This window comes from Chlorocebus sabaeus, chromosome 11 (genome assembly GCF_047675955.1).
Source record: "Chlorocebus sabaeus isolate Y175 chromosome 11, mChlSab1.0.hap1, whole genome shotgun sequence".
NCBI lineage: Eukaryota > Metazoa > Chordata > Mammalia > Primates > Cercopithecidae > Chlorocebus > Chlorocebus sabaeus.
The window spans coordinates 97,736,098-97,755,345 of NC_132914.1; the positions used below are offsets into that span (position 1 = coordinate 97,736,098).

Below are 19,248 nucleotides of genomic sequence, written 5' to 3' on the forward strand. Positions count from 1 at the left end.
TTGGGTTCAAGAGTGCTCTATTGTCTAACTAGAATCTCTGGGGGTTTGGGTTGCTCTGTGTGTGTGTGTGTGTGTGTGTGTGTGTGTGTGTGTGTGTGTGAGAGAGAGAGAGAGAGAGAGAGAGAGAGAGACAGAGACAGACAGAGACAGAGACAGAGAGATGGGGAGAGGCTGACTGGCCTAGCCTATAGCTTGGTTGTCTTGAACTTTTTTTTTTTTTTTTTGAGACAAAATCTTCGTCTGTTGCACAGGCTGTAGTGCAGTGGCGCAATCTCTGTTGCACAGGCTGTAGTGCAGTGGTGCAATCTTGGCTTGCTGCAACCTCCACCTCCCCAGTTAAGGCGATTCTACTCCTTAGGCTATCAAGTAGGTGGGATTAGAGGTGCATGCCACCATGCCTGGCTAATTTTTGTATTTTAAAAATAGAGATGAGGTTTCACCATGTTGGCCAGGCTGGTCTTGAACTCCTGACCTCAAGTGATCTGTCCACCCCAGCCTCCCAAAGTGCTAGGATTACAGGCGTGAACCACCACACCTGACTGGCTTGGCTCTCTCTACTCAGGTGTCCAGTCAGCTGTGGTGGTCAGTGGGAGAGAATCCCATGTTGCTGGGGAAGGTGGAATCCTCTCAGAAGTGTGAGCAGACAGGAACTGACATTTCTAGAAGTTCTTTGCTAACCCTCATTGCCCTTATTGTGAAATGGGAATAAAAGGACTACTCTGAAGATCAAATAAGCTAACCTATATTAAATGCCTATATTAGTTCCCTGAGGCTGCCATAACATATTACCAAAAATTTGATGGCTTAAAACAATAGAAATTTATTCTCTCAGAGCTGTGGAGACAAGAAGTCTAAATCAAGGTGTTGGCAGCACCTCACACCCTCTGAAGACTTTAGCAGAGAATCTTTCCTTGACTCTTCCAACCTCTAGTGGATGCAGCAGATCCTCGGTCTGGGACAATGTCACTCTCATTTCTGCCTCCATCTTCATGTGGACATCTCTCTGCGTGTCTCCTCTTTTGTCTCAAATCTCCATCTGTCTTTCTCCTATAAGGACACTTGTCATTGGATTTAGGGCACAGTTGGATAGTCCAGATATCTCATTTTAAGATTCTTGACATTTTCACATCAGCAAAGACCTGTTTTCAGATAAGGTAGCATTTATAGGTCCCAGGGATTTGATGTGGATATCTTTTGGGGGCCATTTTTTTGGCCTTTCACAATATCTGACACAGTGTTTGGTTTACTATAGTAATGGTCCATATACAGGGCCATTATTTTTTAAATTATAAATTAAATTAAATTATTTAATTATATAATTTATAATTTAAAAAATTTATTGTGATAAGAATGCTTAACATGGAGCTACTGTTTTAATAAAGTTTTTAGTGTACAATACATTATGGTTGACTGTAAGTACCATGTTGAATAGATATCTCTAGAGCTTGTTCATTTTGCTTGACTGAAACTTCTTGCCCATTGATTAGTAACTCCTCATTTCTCCCTCCCCCAGCCCCTGGCAACCATCATTCTACTCTTTGAGTCTATGAATTTGACTATTTTGGATACGTCGTGTAAGTGGAATCATGCAGTATTTGTCTTTCTGTGAGTGGCTCATTTCACTGAGCATAATGTCCTCCAGGTTCATGCAAGTTGTTATATCTTGCAGAATTTTATTCTTTGCAAAAGATGAATAGTATTCCATTGTTTGTTTTGTTTTGTTTTGTTTTTGACATGGAGTCTCTGTCATCCAGGTTGGAGTGCAGTGGCACAATCTTGGCTCACTGCAACTTCTGCCTCCCAGGTTCAAGTGATTCTCCTACCTCTGCCTCCTGAGTAGTTGGGATTACAGGCACGCACCACCATGCCGGGCCCATTTTTATATTTTTAGTAAAGACGGGGATTCACCATATTGGCCAGGCTGGTCTCGAACTCCTGACCTCAAGTGATCTACTTGCCTTGGCCTCCCAAAGTTACAGGCATGAGCCACTGCGCCCGGCCACATTTTCTTTATTCATCTGTCAGTGGGCATTCAGGTTTTTTCCATGTCTTGGCTATTGTGAATAATGCTTTAGTGAACATGGGGGTACTAATATCTCTTTGAGATCATGATTTCAACTCTTTTGGATAAATACCCAGAAGTGGGGTTGCTAAATCATACAATAGTTCTGTTTTTAAATTTTGGAGGAACTTCTGTACTGTTTTCCACAGTGGCTGCAGTCATTCCTACCAGCAGTGCAAAAGGGCTTTATTTTCTCTTCATTCTCACCAACACTTCTTGTCTTGTTTTGTTTTTGATAATGGTCATCCTAACAGGTATAAAGCGATGTCTTATTGTGGTTTTGATTTGCATTTCCCTGATGGTTAGTGACATTGACCACCTCTTCATGTATCTATTGGCCATTTATTGGTCTTCCTTGGAGCAATGTCTATTCAAGTCTTTAGTCCACTATTACGATTTTAATGGGACTCGAATGACAATAAAAGTCAGTTCTCAGTAGCCTAGGGGCTCTTCTTCGTGTATTATTTTTCAGAGATTGACAGACGCACTATTTCTCCAGAGAGAAAGGCATGAGAAAGGGATGTTGTGATTGACAATTAGCAACTGGTTGAAGTGGGAGTTAAAAGGGTCTAGTTCCCCCTCTGTCTTGGATCCTCGGATAATTCTGTGGATCTTGGCAAAGAAGTCTGGTCTCTCTTTAGTCAGAAAATAAGTCTCTCCAAGCAATAGAAAGAATATCGTGTTTTGGGGTTAGGCAGATGAGAGGTTTTGCATCCCCTTTTCCTTGCAAATAGTTGTATGACCTTGGACAAGTAAATTAATCTCTCTAAGCCTTAATTTCCTCATTTGCAATTACCTCTAGGTGTTTTACAGATTAAAGGAGGAAATCTGTAGAAAGCGCCTCAGTGAAATCATATTCCACCTCTGCTCAAATTTTCCAATGGTTTTCATCTCTCTTTGTCTAAAAGCCAGAGTTCCTATGATGTCTTAAAGAACCCTTCATCATCATAACCTCTCTTGCACTAACACCTGTTCTCTTCCTCCTCGTTCATTACCCTCCAGCCGTACTGACATACTGCTTTTCCTCTAACACACAAGACACAACCCTACCTCGGGTCCCTTGCACTTGCTGTCTCTCTGCCTGGAAAGCTCACATCTCAGATGACCATATGATTTGCTCCCTTCCTTTCTTTAGGTCTTTACTTAAAACTCATCTTCTCAGTGAAGCCTTTCCTGGCCATTCTGTCTAAAATTTACCCCACCTCACTGCCATCCAATACTTCCTATTCCCTTCCCTGCTTTACTTTTTCATCTTATCGCTGATTACTATCTAACTCTGCCTGTAATTGTTTATTGCCGGCTATCTCCACTGGCATCTTCAAAAAGGCAGGAGTCACTACGGCTGTTCACTGCTGTACCCCAGTGCGTAGAACTATGTGTGTTACATGATAAACACAAAATACAAATTTGGTGAGCTGATTTGAATTAATGATAATTAGCTAGTTCCTTTTTACCATTGAGCTTCAACTTTCTAATTCGTAAAATGAGAGAGTATAGGCCAAAGTGACTTGGACTGTGAGCTCCTAGAAGGCAAAGACAATGCTGATTTGAGTCTGTATTTACACTGTCCAGCACCTAACGTTGCATTCAGGAGGCACAGGATGAACGTTGAACAGATGGGCAGATAAATATGTAACAACTTGTGACAGGAAAATAAGCTGTGATGAAAATTTATAAAACATAGTATGATGATAATTAGGAACCCTCTTACTCCATATTTGCATTTTGATATCAAAAAGCTTTACAAAGCCATTCATTTATTCATTCATTTGGCGAATACACACTTGGACCTTCTATGTTCCCAGGCATTTGATTTAGGTACTGAGACTATAAGTCAAATAGGACATGGCTGCTATCTTAGAGTTTCTTGGTGCCCCGTGTGGGAAATTCACATGTGGATGTCCATTCACTGAAGACAAGCCCAGGAAAAAGGGACCATTTCAATTTTGGGGATTCAGGAAGCTTCCTCCGAGGAAGGACCATTTACAATGAGTCTAAAAAGAATGTTACTTTACCTGGGAAAGAACATGAGGAAAGGGATTCCAGTCCTAGAGAATCACATTTTCATTTTCAATGGCCTAAGAGTTGTGGAAGGTTGTGTTGTTGCCATTGCCATCAGCATTGTAACAGTAATAACTGTTAACATTTATTGAGTCTACACTGTGTGCCGGTCACTATCCTAATCTGCTACATGCAAAATCTCTAAGCCGAGAGATAACCCACTGGAAATATTCACGCCATTTATCCCCACACATCCTATGGGCAGGTAGAATGGGCTTTATTGTCCTCATTAAGAAATGAGAGACTTAAGACTCTAATTCTCTTTGTGCTGTCACTAAACTGGCATCTGAATAATGTAGCAAATAACTTAGTAGCCCCCACAAAACCCCATTTTTTGCTTTCTTCACAAACTATTTTATTTTCTCCTTAGCATTCATTGCTATTTTGTGTTTTCTCTGTGTATGTGTGTGTATATGTATATACATACATATACATATATACATATATCTGTATATGTATATGTATGTGTATATATATGTATATGTATGTATATATAGTGTATATATACACATATATACACACATTATGTATATTATATATACACACACGTTAGATATATGTATTTTTAGAGACAGGGTCTTGCTCTGTCAATCACACTGGAGTACAATTGTGTGTTTATAGCTTACCTTAACCTTGACCAACTCCTGGGTTCCAGGGATCCTCCTACCTCAGCCTCCTGAGTAGTTAGGACTACAGGCACGCACTACCATACCTGGCTAGATTTGTGTGTGTATATATATATATTTATTTATTTTTTGAGATGGAGTCTCTCTGTCTCACCCAGGCTGGAGTGTAGTGGTGTGATCTTGGCTCACTATAACTTCCGCCTCTTGGGTTCAAGCGATTCTCCTGCCTCAGCCTCCCAAGTAGCTGGGATTACAGGCACCTGCCACCACACCCAGTTGATTTTTGTATTTTCAGTAGAGATGGGATTTCACCATGTTGGCTAGGCTGGTCTCGAACTCCTGACCTCAGGTGATCTGCTCGCCTCTATCTCCCAGAGTTCGGGATTACAAGTGTGAGCCATTGCACCTGGCCTAGCTGGCTAGATTTTTAATTTTTTGTAGAGATGGCGTCTCGCTGCATTGCCCAGGCTGGTCTTGAGCTCCTGACCTCAAGTAATCCTCCTGCCTAGGCCTTCCAAAGCATTGGGATTACAGGTGTGAGTCACCATGACCATTACTATAAATACATATATGTTTAAATTTGTACATATTCTCTTATCAGAAGGTGAAATTATGAGGGAAGGGACTTTGTTGTTTTTGTTTGTTTGTTTGTTTGTTTTTGAGATGGAGTCTCGCTCTGTCGCCCAAGCTGGAGTGCAGTGGTGCGATCTCGGCTCACTGCAAGTTCCGTCTCCCATATTCACACCATTCATCCTTAGCCTCCTGAGTAGCTGGGACTACAGGCACCCGCCACCATGCCCGGCTAATTTCTTTCTTTCTTTTTTTTTTGTATTTTTAGTAGAGATGGGGTTTCACCATGTTAGCCAGGATGGTCTCGATCTCCTGACCTCATGATCCGCCTGCCTCAGCCTCCCAAAGTGCTGGGATTACAGGCATGAGCCACCACACCCAGCCGGTTTTGTTTTTTAAGACAGGGTTTCACTCTGTTGCCCAGTCTGGAGTGCATTGGCACTATCTTGGCTCACTGCAGCCTCGACCTCCTGGGCTCAAGCCATCCTCCCACCTCAGCCTCCTAAATAACTGGGACTACAGGCACGCATCACTATGCCTGGCCTAGAACTTTTGCTTGCTGCTATACCCCAAGTATGTAAGATGCCCTCCATAAACATGTGTTGAATAAATGAAAAAAGAAAGACCTCATGAGGTTATTATTGTGTAGGCTCATTGGTGAAAAATGGTTGTCAGCCTTTTTCTAAGAAACACAACTATATCTGATTTCTCATTTCCAGACGGCACAGTTTAACTGGGATCCAGAAACAGTGGGCCTTATCCATGGATCTTTTTTCTGGGGCTATATTATGACACAAATTCCAGGTGGTTTCATTTCAAACAAGTTTGCTGCTAACAGGTAAGATAAATTGATATAACATGATACAAACCAATGAAATGTGGCTTTGTACCTATGAATTCTGCATAGCTAGCTCTCAATTTGGGGGTGCAGAATGAAAAATAGGAGCCATCTGGATAGATGTAACTCACAGATACTGATCCCAAATGACCCTTCTCTTAATTTATTTTTATTTTTGAGACGGTGTCTCACTCTGTCACCCAGGCTGGAGTGCAGTGGTGTGATCTTGGCTCACTGCAACCTCTGCCCCACCCCCTCCCCCACCCCACTCGGCATTCAAGCAATTCTGGTTCTTTAGCCTCCTGAACAGTTGGGATTACAAGTGTGCACCACTGCACCCATCTAATTTTTGTATTTTTGGTAGAGACGAGGTTTCACCGTGTTGGCCAGGCTGGTCTCAAACTCCTGACCTCAAGTGATCCACCCGCCTTAGCCTCCCAAAGTACTGGGATTACAGGCGTGAGCCACCAGCACCCAGTCAAGAGTCTCTTTTTATTTCATTTTTCATCCAATTAAATTTACCTTGCAATTCTTCAAGTGATTATGTGGTAAAAAGAGCAATCAACTCTGAGTCAGGAGAGGTTTCTGGCCCTTAACTGGATCACTGGGTGACCTCTATTGAGTCACTTTCCTTCCCTCACTGGGCCTCAGTTTCTTCATCTGTGAAATGAAACATTGGACTAAATTGTATTTCAGTTCTCCTTGACCAGTGACATTCTGTAATCTTATGTTAATATCACCCAGAAAAGGTTTTCTCAGATGAGTGGTGGGGGCTTGCCTCTAGACTGCAAGATGGGTCTCTGATGTTCTTGAGACTCTGTAGTGGGTGTTTGAGCAATTAAAAGTATCCAAGAACAGAGTGAGCTGTCTCAAGAAGCAGTGAGTTCTCTGTCACTGGAGGTATTCAAGCAGAGGAGGATGGCCACTTGGGGGAGATGTTGTAGAGTGTATCATGTATTAGAAAAGGAGTGAACTAAATCTCTCCAGGTCCCTTCCAATTTTATTTCCCATATGACTTTCCATAAATGGATTTCATGAAGTGCATTACATTTTTTAAAAATGTTTTTTTCAAATTCTAAAGCACAACTCATTAGATAGTTGTGAAAACAATATGATGATTTACCAACGAGCATTTTTTAAAAAGAAAGAGAGAAATAGAAGAAAAGATAATCAAATAGAATAAAACAGAATAGAAAATATCTGAATACATTGCACAAAAGGGTAAATATTGGTTTTTGAAACTTGTTTCAGTTACATTTGTATGTATGAGTGTGAACTGGGTTGCAATATAAAATATATTTTGTTTACGGGTTAAGGTAAAAAAATTGGAAGCCACTACCATAAGATCTCAATATGAATAAGCATGTATTTATTTAGGTTCTTGTCTAATTTATGTCTTTTATTTATTGCTACTTACCTATTGTATTCTTTTTAAAAAGTGATAAAATATTGGTTGCTATGGTTTCCTGGGTTACTGCTTACACCTCTGCTTTGAAAAAAAATCACACATAATCTAATTTCCCAGCACATAAAAAATGTGGAAACATCATTAACATATGTGAGAGGGGAAGAAAATGCTGCTTGCTCTCTTTTCCCAGGGTACACTGGGCTGGTCAGGGAATGGGAGCTAAGACAGGTACACAACCTGTTTTGTGCTTCTGGTCCCAGGACATACAATGCTTCTTGGATAGACAGTGTTTCCTTCTGGTAAACTGAGAGCAGCTCTGGGAAGCAGGAAACAACCTCAAACATACAGTAACAGTCAGAAAAGGTCGGTCAGGGGGAACCAGGCAGGATGGTAGGTCTCTAGCAAGCTTACCTGAACCTGGCCAATCTCCAACTTTTCAGGACGTCATCCAGGCAGGACATCCCTGTACTGCCAAAAATTTGTTCATAGTTGGTCCAGGGGCCAGAGCTTGGGAATCAAAGAAGCCCAAGAATCTAGCTTGGGGCACACTAGACCCTAACACATCTATTTCCCCAAATTACAGGTGCCAGCCACCACACCCGGCTAATTTTTTGTGTTTTTAGTAGAGATGGGGTTTCCCCATGTTGGCCAGGCTGGTCTCAAACTCCTGACCTCAGGTGATCCACCCACCTCAGCCTCCCAAAGTGCCGGGATTACAGGCATGATCTTTCCACAGGGATTTCCACAGGGATCTTTCATGAACTGTTAGGTTTGTTTCTGGTGCTTAGCTGAAGTACCACATCCATCAGCCGGCCTGCCGAATAACACGGTGCTTTGGTCCCTCAGGGTCTTTGGAGCTGCCATCTTCTTAACATCGACTCTGAACATGTTCATTCCCTCTGCAGCCAGAGTGCATTACGGATGCGTCATGTGTGTCAGAATTCTGCAAGGTCTAGTGGAGGTAGGAGATACTTTCCTTACAGTTTTTGATGTTGCTAGAGACAGCCTAGTCCTTTAGAAAATTCAGCTTCTGAAGAAAACTCCCTTTACTCAGTGTTTTTCTATATTTTCTTCCTTTTCCTACTATTTCCATTCTCTGGTAATGGCTAAAATTTCAAGAATTGTAATTCAAATGACTTGCATGGTTTTACATTTAGGAATAATAAAGGACCCTTCCATAATGATCTTAGGGATAATCTAACCCGACCCTCTTCATTTTAATGGATAGTGAAACTGAAGCCCAAACCTACAGTTCACATAGCAAAGGCTCATTCCACTAAAGCAATTTAAGTGGATTCATTAATAAATCTGTACATTTTCAAGGGTGTAGTCTGATGCAGAGATTTAATTCAATGAGGGAGGCACCATGATATGGAGCCAGAAGGTAAATATTTTGAACTTTGCAGGCCATACGGTGTCTGTTGCACCTACTCAACACTGTTGCTGTAGTGCAAAAGCAGGCAGAAACAAGCTAGAAACAAATGGGCATGGTTATGTTCCAATAAGCATTTTACAAACTGAAATTTGAATTTCATATGATTGTTGTGTGCCATTAAATATTATTCTTCTTTTGATTTTTTTCTCACCATTTAAAAATGTAAAAAATATTCTTAGCTTGTGGGCTACACAAAAACAGATGGTGAACCAATTGGCCCATAGTTTGCCAACCCCCGATATACAACAGTGTTTCCCAAACACAGTCATTCACCTCTGACCTTCATCACTTTGTTATGCCCATGTACAGCTTGTACTATTATTTGCCTATTGTTTTCCCCTAGATCGACTCATTTAAAACAAAAAACAAAAAACCAAAGATACCTATTATTCTAAGCAACAACATCTTTGAAATCATGGGTTTGATGTGCTAGTTACATCTTTTCCTTTTTTTTTTTCCTTTGAGATAGAGTCCCGCTCTGTCATCCAGGCTGGAGTGCAGTGGCGTGACGTTGGCTCACTGCAACATCCGCCTCCCGGATTCAAGCGATTCTCCTACCTCAGTCTCTCGAGTAGCTGGGACTACAGGTGCCAGCCACCACACCAACCAATTTTTTTGTATTTTTAGTAGAGATGGGGTTTCACCATGTCGGCCAGGCTGGTCTCGAACTCCTGACCTCAGGTGGTCTACCCACCTCTGCCTCCCAAAGTGCTGGGATTATAGGCGTGAGCCACCACACCCAGCCACTAGTTACATCTTTTTCAAAGCATATATATACACACACATATATATAGTATAATTATATAAAAATTTAATTATATATAGATTAATTGTAATATACATACTAGCATATATGTGTTATAATTAAGAATGTAAGTTGTTTTATCATTTCAAATCCAACTCTAGTCCCACTAGAGGGACATATATTACACTTTGGGATGTACCCGTGTGGTGGAAAGAACGCGATATTAGCGTCCATGAAGACTAAATTTTAGTCACTTAATAGCCCTGAGCCTCAGGTTCTGTATCTTGAAATGAGAGGATGGACCAGCTGACTGTGGAAGGCTCTTCCTACACTGATAGTCTATGATAATATGAAATATAAATATAAAGACCTTTCCCCCATCTTCTACCATGCTTACATGTGAACTGTATTTGAATTTCAGCATCTGTACTGTAGTCAAAAATAGCTGAATCATGCTGTTTAGTGTCTGTCTTAGTCCATTTGGGCTTCTATGGGATACCGTAAACTAGGTAGGTTATAAACAAAATAATTTTCTTTTATTTTTATTTTTTAGTTATTTTTTTGAGACAGAGTCTCACTGTGTCACCAAGGCTGGAATGCAGTGGTGCAATCTCAGCTCACTGCAACCTCTGCCTCCCAGGTTCAAGCGATTCTTCTGCTTCAGCCTCCTGCATAGCTGGGATTACGGGCACATGCCACTATACCCGGCTAATTTTTGTATTTTTGGTAGAGACAGGATTTCGCCATGTTGGCCAGGCTGGTCTCGAACCCCTGACCTCAAGTGATCCACCCACCTCAGCCTCCCAAACTGCTGGGATTACAAGCATAAGCCACTGTGCCTGTGCCTGGCTTTTTTTATTTTTATTTTTTTATTTTTATTTTTTTGACAGTCTCACTCTGTTGCCCAGGCTGAAGTGCAATGCTGCAATCTCAGCTCGCTGCAACCTCTGCCTCCTGGGTTCAAGCGATTCTTGTGCCTCAGCCTCCCAAGGAGTTGCAACAAGCATGCACCATTATGCCCAACTAGTTTTTGTATTTTTAGTAAAGATGGAGTTTCATCATGTTGGCTATGCTGGTCTTGAACTCCTGGCCTCAAGTGATCCACCCAGCTCGGCCTCTCAAAGTGCTGGGATTATAGGCATGAGCCACTGCTCCTGGCCTAGAAATGTATTTCTTACAGTTCTGGAGGCTGGGGAGTCAAAGATCAAGGTGCTGGCAGATCAGTGACTTGGGAAGGCCAGTTTCCTGGTTCATAAACAACTACCTTCTCTTTGTCTACTCAAGGCAGAAGCAATGAGGGAGCTCTCTGGAGTTTCTTTTATAAGGCACTAATCTCATTCATTTTTTACCTAGTCACTTCCCAAAGGTCCATCTCCAAATACCATCACATTGGGAATTAGGTTTTAACACAGGAATTTGGTGGGGACACAAATATTCAACCTACAACAGTGTCTATAAATTGGGCTTTTAGATTGTAGCCTGTGTGAAGAAGCAGCATCCATATTTTAAACACAAGCAGAAACTAGAGTCAAATCAACTAATCTATTTTCAACTCTTCTGCCAGGGTGTGACCTACCCAGCCTGCCATGGGATGTGGAGTAAGTGGGCACCACCTTTGGAGAGAAGCCGACTAGCCACAACCTCTTTTTGTGGTGGGTATATTAGAATAATAACAAAGTTTATTTACGAATGCATTTTTTCGGTTCATGCGGTGGCTCACACCTGTAATCTCAGCACTTTAGGGAGGCCGAGGCAGGAAGATCACTGGAGCCCAGGAGTTCGAGACCAGCCTGGGCAATATAGTGAGACTTTGTCTTTAAAAAAAAAAAAAAAATTAGCCGAGCGTGGGAGTGTGTACCTGGGATCCTAGCTACTAGGGAGGCTGAGGCAGGAGGACTGCTTGAGCCTGGGAGGTTGAGGCTGTAGTAAGCTATGATGGCCACAGCACTCCAGCCTGAGTGACAGAGTGAGACCTTGTCTCTAAAAAGAAAAAAGAAATGGAATGCTTTTTTGACTTCAAGTAACTGAAAACCCTACTAAGGGCCTTAAAATGAGTCTATTTATTTTACATAACAGTATTCTAAAGGTGAGTGGTTGTTAGTGTTGGTTCTGCCGTTCAAAAATCCATCCAGGGCCTAGGCATGTTCTGACTTTCTACTCTGCTATCCTCAGAGATAGCTTTTTATTTACTCCTGTGCTTATTCCATCTGTCCCTTTCATCAGGAAAACAAAAGCTTTCCCAAAGCCCCTTACCAACCTTCCACTTTAATTTATTTGGCCCTAACTGTGTCATATGCTTTACTAACTGCAGAGGAGTCTAGGCAAGCAGATACCTAGCTTCACCAGCCTCTTCAGGAGTGAAGGGGAAGGGAGAAAGGGTTGGAAGTGGTTGTTGGATTAGCCAGCAAATGACATTTGCTAAGGACAAAAGTGGAAAGATGGGATCATCAAGCATCCCACGCCTCTTCTTTTTATATGAAACTAAAGTTCAGTGACTTGCCCAAGATCATGGAGCTAGTACGACACCTGACTTTTGATCTGGAGCTTTCCTTATTTCACACTCCTACCACGCACACATTGTCATATAGACATTTAAATTAATTTTTGTCATCATATCTCAGATAATAAGAAGTAGAGACCATCCATCTCATCTGAAAGTAAATGAGTAGTCCCCAGCTAGTATGTGACTTCAATTCCTGCTTCTCCAAACTTCACCTTGCTGAGGTTGCCCATCTCCAAGCTACCCCAGTGGGACTGGCCTCTCTAGGTGTGGCTGGGTCCCTAGGTACCAATCAACAACAGAACAACAACAGCACATGCTGCTGCCATCAACACAGTGGTAAATGTGTTGAGGGAAGGGGCCCATGAAGGTAAAAGTACCTTAGACCAGCCAGGCAAGGTGTCTCGCACCTGCAATCCCAGCACTTTGGGAGGCTGAGGTGGCAGATTGCTTGAGCCTAGGAGTTTGAGACCAACCTGGACAACATGATGAAACCCCATCTCTACCAAAAATACAAAAAATTAACTGGGTGCAGTGGCCCATGCCTGTGGTCCCAGCTACTCAGGAGGCCAAGGCTTGAGTCCGGAAGCGGAGGTTGCAGTGAGCCGAGATCACACCATTGTACTCCAGCCTAGGTGACAGAGTAAGACCCTGTCTCAAAAAAACAAAACAAAACAAACAAACAAACAAAAAACAAAACAAAAAAACCCCACAACAACAAAAACCTTAGACCACGGAAGTCACCATGTAGCCTAAGCAGTGTGAATTACAGCTTAGGTCTGTCTGCTTTTGAAGCTAGCACACCTTTCCTAAGATGATATTCTTTGCTAAAGGGAGAAATATCGCTTTCTATTTATTTCTGCATATGTTTTAATTTTCCTCTTCCTGCTGGCCTTTTACCTCCTTGAAATAATAATAAAGTAATCTTGAAAATGTGGTGTGAGGTATTCACCGATATGCCTACTTTGTGCCTAGTTGGGAATTGCATGCTCAGCCTTGATGTCTTTACATCTTTAGTGTCTCTTGTCCTTAGAAACCATCTTCATCTGCTCATTTGCAGTTTAAGAGCATCTCCATCCCACTACTGTGCTTACACCAACTCTAGAAGAGGATAAGACTCCACCCTAGCTGGCCTTGTGACTTGTTAGATCCTTGACCTTACTTTCTTTGGATGGCTTATTTGTAAGACCTTTCGTTTTGATTTGCCAGCAAAATGAGAATGACTAGCAGCCACTCCCCATTCTTAGTGTGTTTTTATAGCCCTAATAGGGTTGATTTAAGAAATGGTTTGACTCTCAAGGAAAGTTACCTGATCAAGGACACAAGCTTCATTACATGTCCCAGCTAAGGTGTGGCCTTGGTTTCAAAGAACAACCTAAGGAAAATGTTAAAGAAGGAAACCCAGTCTTGGAGCGAATCAATTCTTAATCTCAAAAGATATTGGAGTTAGAAGGGATTCTAGAAAACATCCACTGATATGGTTTGGCTGTGTCCCCACCCAGATCTCGTCTTGTAGCTCCCATAATTCCCATGTGTTATGAGAGGAACCTGGTGGGAGGTGATTGAATCATGGTGGTAGGCCTTTTCCGTGCTTTTCTTGTGATAGTCAGTGGGTCTCATGAGATCTGATGGTTTTAAAAACGGAAGTTTCTCTGCACAAGCTCTCTCACTGCCTGTCGCCATCCACGTAAGATGTGACTTGCTCTTCTTTGCCTTCTGCCATGATTGTGAGGCCTCCCCCACCATGTGGAACTGTAAGTCCAGTTAAACCTCTTTCTTTTGTAAATTGCTCAGACTTGGGTTTGTCTTTATCAGCTGCATGAAATCAGACTAATACACCCAGTTACAACCCATTGTTTTATAGTGGAGCAAACTAAGGCTGAGCGAGGGAAAAAAGATTTAAATTCTTGCAGCTAGTGAGGGCAGAACCGGGACCTCTTTCTCACCCCCAGTTCCGTTCTTCCCTTCTCCACATATCATTCAACAATCATCTGAGGCCCAGGGGACTGAGCTGCAGTCTGCTCCCCAGGGTAGTCTGGGAGCAGCAAGGGGCAGCTGCACTAAGGGCTGAGTGCCCTGTTGTCTGCTCAAGGGGCTGTGTCTAATAGGAACTGACATTGGAGGGTGTCTAAAAGGATGAGGAAGATTTTTTTCTGATAGAAAAGAAGGGTAGTTTAGGTCACATTGTGTATTAGTCTGTTTTCACACAGCTATAAAGAACCACCTGAGACTGGGTAATTTATAAAAGAAAGGTTTAATCAACTCATGGTTCTGCGTGGCTGGGGAGGCGTCAGGAAACTTACAATCATGGCAGGAGGCAAAAGGGGAGGCAAGGCACGTCTTACATGGTGGCAGGAGAGAAAGAGAGAGAAGGGGAAGTGCCACACTTTTAAACCATCAGATCTCATAAGATCTCACTCACTGTCATAAGAACAGCATGGGGGAAATCTGTCCCCATGACCCAGTCACCTCCCACCAGGTTCTTCCCTCAACACATGGGGATTACAATTTGAGATGTGATTTGGGTAGGGACACAGAGCCAGGCCATATCACATTGTAAAGTTTCCCCAATGAAAGAACGCTTCTTACTATGTAAGGGGAATTATCAGGTGATTTTGAGTGAAGGAGGCATAACTGAAAGATTAAATAAGAGTAAGGGCTTTGGGGTTCCACAGACCTGGGCCCCTATCCAGTGACTTGTCATCTCCTCTACCTGTGTGACCTCAGGCAATCCACCTCCCCTCCCCCAGCCTTTCTCCTTATAAAATGGAGGTCATCTTGGTACCTACCTTGTCAAGTTGAAGGAGAGTTAAACAAAGTCATAGGTACAGAATACTTAGCATGATACTAGGCGCCCAGAAAGCACTCAGTGCATCTTAGTTGGTAGGGGTTATTCTCTACCTGCTCCTGCCACAGGTATTCTTTTGCATTACCTAAACCAGACTCACCCACCCCACCTCCCAGGGTATTTGGCCTGGGGACAAAGGCCACCCTATCTCCATGCACAGCAGAGTCAAACCTGCAGCCCATTCTCAACACATGCCTGGAGTGCTCACCTTATTGGTTTGAGGAACCCTGAGATTGTTTGTTTTTTGAGTGTGTTGTCATTCTGTACATGATAATAGCGGTAATAGCTGGCATTTGTGTAACCCTTTATAGCTTACAAAGCATCTTCACATACATAGTTTATTTGAACCTTAAAACAGCCCCTTGAGATGGATATTTCATTCCCATCTTACCTCTGAGAAAAATGAGTCTCTTGACTTCCTCAGGTGTCAAGATGTTCAGATTCCAAATCTCAGACTGGGCCTTTCACTGAGGGTCAGGCCCACCTTGGAAAGATCGGATTTAATCTACTTCTCTGGAAGATCCCCAACCTCCCATTTCCTAAAGATCTTCCTTAGCATTGAATTCTGGGATACAGAATTTCCTTTCACCACTCACTTCTTCTGAAGCAAGAGTTTTTTCATTTACAGCCCAGGGGGAGTTTCAGAGAGTAACTTTTCCTTTCAGCTAATAACTCCCAATAATGGGAGGTCACAGGGCTCAAGTTTCCCTACCAGATGTCCAGAGGATAGCAGAGGTCAGGTCACTGCCTCTAGTCACAATTTTCTTGTCTAGACAAGATAAACATTCACACACAGGTAAGCATTTGCAAGCTTAAGTTTTACAAAGTAATAAATACATGTAAAAATGTACTCATTCAGGAGCTGAATGGAGACAACAGCCCTCTTGCCATCTGGAATTTAATTGTTCACCCCTCACCTTTTTTTTTTTTCTTGAGACACTGTCTTGCTCTGTCACCCAGGCTGGAGTGCAGTGGTGAGATCTTGGCTCACTGCAACCTCCGCCTCCCGGGTTCAAGTGATTCCCGTGCCTCAGCCTTCCAAGTAGCTGGGATTACAGGCATGTGCCACCATGCCAGGCTAATTTTTTGTATTTTTAGTAGAGATGGGGTTTTGCTATGTTGACCAGGCTGGTCTTGAACTCCTGGCCTCAAGTGATCTGCCCGCCTCAGCCTCCCAAAGTGTTAGGATTACAGGCATGAGCCACCGTGCCTGGCAACCCTCTCCTTTTTGTTTTTTTAATCAAGACTTTAAAAATCATGATCTTTTAAATAATTTAATGTCCGTCATTTAAAGATCTGGATGAGAATCCTCCCAGTCTTCCTAAGCAAATTTTGTATGTTCCTTTGCTTGTTCTTTTTAGCATCCAATATTGTGCCTGGTTGAATTTTCAAAATTTCTCTTAGATTTTTTTCATCTTCTGATTCCATTCTCTCATGTAATTCCAAACTGTGGTGCTGGATCAACCTTTGTCTAAATCCTGTGTGGTCCCTGGATGGAGTTAAAGGGCATGTTGGTGACCTTCCTCTCTTGGAAGCCCCATTCTAAGGCACACTGGGAGTTTGCCTGTCTCTCTGCGCGGAGACAGTCTGACTCCTGCTCAGTTGGATTCATTCCTGACTTTACCACATGAATTCTAAATGAGCTGAAAAGGCTTGTGTGATGATTGGTCAGATTGCCTCAATCTTTTCTTTGTTCCAGGTTCCTATGCAGGGGCAGTGGTTGCCATGCCCCTGGCTGGGGTGTTGGTGCAGTACATTGGATGGTCCTCTGTCTTTTATATTTATGGTGAGTGATTTGACTTCACAAGTTCACATGTGACTCATAAAGATGATATTTTACTGCATATGGGTTTGGCTCAGAGTTCATTACATCAAAATAGAGATTACTAAAACAAGTTTATTGTATAAATGGAATACTTTATCTATGATTCGATTAATGTTTAAAGTTGACCTAAAAAAATAAGCAGAACATTGTCTTTCTTTAAATACCAGTTAACAACAAGTTGTTGTTGTTAACAACAACAAAATACTTTCCCCTAGCTGAACATACTGCCATTTGGAAATATTGTAAAGATCCTTTTGTAGTTCATAAACGTGATAGTTGAGTGTTCACATGCATGTGTGAGATGTTTGAGTCCCTCAAACCTTGTTACAACATTGGCACATTACCCATTTTACATGCAAAAAATATATATGGTAAAAATTGAAAAATTTAGAAATGGAAGAAAATGAGACCATATAACCCAGCCTTTTCTTTTTTAACTGCAGGTATGTTTGGGATTATTTGGTACATGTTTTGGCTGTTGCAGGCCTATGAGTGCCCAGCAGCTCATCCAACAATATCCAATGAGGAGAAGACCTACATAGAGACAAGCATAGGAGAGGGGGCCAGCGTGGTTAGTCTCAGTGTAAGTATAAAAAGTCAGATGAAGACTTACCTCTTTTCATGAGTGATTGTGTTGCCTATTTACAGAAAAAATGTCAATATCTTTACTAAAAAATCTCACGGTATTTTTTACTCCCTAGAAATTTAGTACCCCATGGAAAAGATTTTTCACATCTTTGCCGGTTTATGCAATCATTGTGGCAAATTTTTGCAGAAGCTGGACCTTTTATTTGCTCCTTATAAGTCAGCCTGCTTATTTTGAAGAGGTCTTTGGATTTGCAATAAGTAAGGTAAACATACAGATGCTCCAAATATTCTTGAACTTTAAATCTTTTGATTCTACAGAGAATAACTTTGTATGATAAAATAATTAAATTGCTGATCATAATTCATAACAGTTCTGTGACACCTAATAGCCCGGCTGTCAGACAAGTTATACATTCTATGCATAGTATGCATAGCTGTTTAATTTCTTCTTAGCAAGGATCAGAGTCGTATTAAGCTGCTTTAAAGATTTACGTTTTACCCAATCTTAAAGTGTTTTTGAAGCTAGCTCAAGGATGGCATATTAGGTGAGGATAAAAAGTTTTGAGGGTGTGGGTTTCTTTTTTTTCCTATAAACTACTCAGTGAGTAACAGTAAGAACCTTAACACTCATTTTGCAGAACACCCCGTCTCCATAATGGTGGCTATAGCAGTAACAATCATTGCTTGCAATGGGTTAGAAAGAACCTCTTTCTGCCAGGCATGGTGGCTCACGCCTGTAATCCCAGCATTTTAGGAGGCCAAGGCAGGAGGATCACCTGAGGTCAGGACCAGCCTGACCAACATGGCGAAACCCTGCCTCTACTAAAAATACAAAAATTAGCTGGGCGTGGTGACACATGCCTGTGATCCTAGTTACTCGAGAGGCTGAGACAGGAGAATCACTTGAACCCAGGAGGCGGAGGTTGCAGTGAGGCGAGATTGCACCACTGCACTCCAGCCTGGGCAACAGAGCAAGACTCTGTCTAAAAAGAAAAAAGAAAAAGAAAAAAAAAGAAAGGACCTCTTTCAGTGCTCCCAGACATTATCATCAAGCCAATTGTGTTTTAGGGAGGAAGGGTGTGGATAGTGAATCATAAACTGTCATCATAAGATAATTAAACCTCTTTCTACAAGGGAAAGAACAGCAGCCGCGCAGGCACAAATGTCTGCCTAGCTACAGATACTGTCAGAAGTGACCATGGAAGAGCTGGCATAGTCGTGAAATGGTGGCTGTCATCAGTCATCAGTGCTCACTGGGTGCCAAGTTCTTTATCTCCCATGTGCCATGTCCTCTGTGATGAAGAAAAGTCATCTCTGCCTTCAAGGAGCTTCCAATCTGGTAGAGGACACAGATAGGTCTAAAATTATTCACTCATTCATCATTTATTTATTATGAAATTCAGGCCTTCCCAGATCCCACATAATTAGATGCTTAAATTTGGTGGTGGTAGGTAGGGGGGCTGTGGAGTGGAGGTGGGCAAGGGAATTAGGGAGGCCCCTCTCTCAGAAGTAATGACAAATTGCTTATTGTTTCTTTCCCTTCCAGGTGGGTCTCTTGTCAGCAGTCCCACACATGGTTATGACAATCGTTGTACCTATTGGAGGACAATTGGCTGATTATTTAAGAAGCAGACAAATTTTGACCACAACTGCTGTCAGAAAAATCATGAACTGTGGAGGTACTGTGGATTTCATAGATGGCTTAGGCAGCTTTTGTAGAATTAGGGTAAGCGGAACTGCAG

The 19,248-nt window shown here is 42.1% G+C and overlaps 1 protein-coding gene and 1 non-coding gene across 2 annotated transcripts in view; both read left to right on the top strand.

The window, feature by feature from the left end:
• Nucleotides 1-19,248, top strand: part of SLC17A8 (solute carrier family 17 member 8) — a 66,152-nt gene that overhangs the window by 28,726 nt on the left and 18,178 nt on the right. Inside the window, exons 3-9 of the mRNA XM_008004371.3 lie at nucleotides 6,039-6,157; nucleotides 8,412-8,526; nucleotides 11,310-11,397; nucleotides 16,793-16,879; nucleotides 17,362-17,501; nucleotides 17,620-17,769; nucleotides 19,053-19,185. Of these exons, the coding sequence (XP_008002562.3) occupies nucleotides 6,039-6,157; nucleotides 8,412-8,526; nucleotides 11,310-11,397; nucleotides 16,793-16,879; nucleotides 17,362-17,501; nucleotides 17,620-17,769; nucleotides 19,053-19,185 (832 nt within the window). The remainder of the gene's footprint in view (nucleotides 1-6,038; nucleotides 6,158-8,411; nucleotides 8,527-11,309; nucleotides 11,398-16,792; nucleotides 16,880-17,361; nucleotides 17,502-17,619; nucleotides 17,770-19,052; nucleotides 19,186-19,248) is intronic.
• On the top strand, nucleotides 17,167-17,272 carry LOC119624084 (small nucleolar RNA U13). The gene has a single exon (XR_005240172.2). It is a non-coding gene; the product is annotated as a small nucleolar RNA U13 (small nucleolar RNA).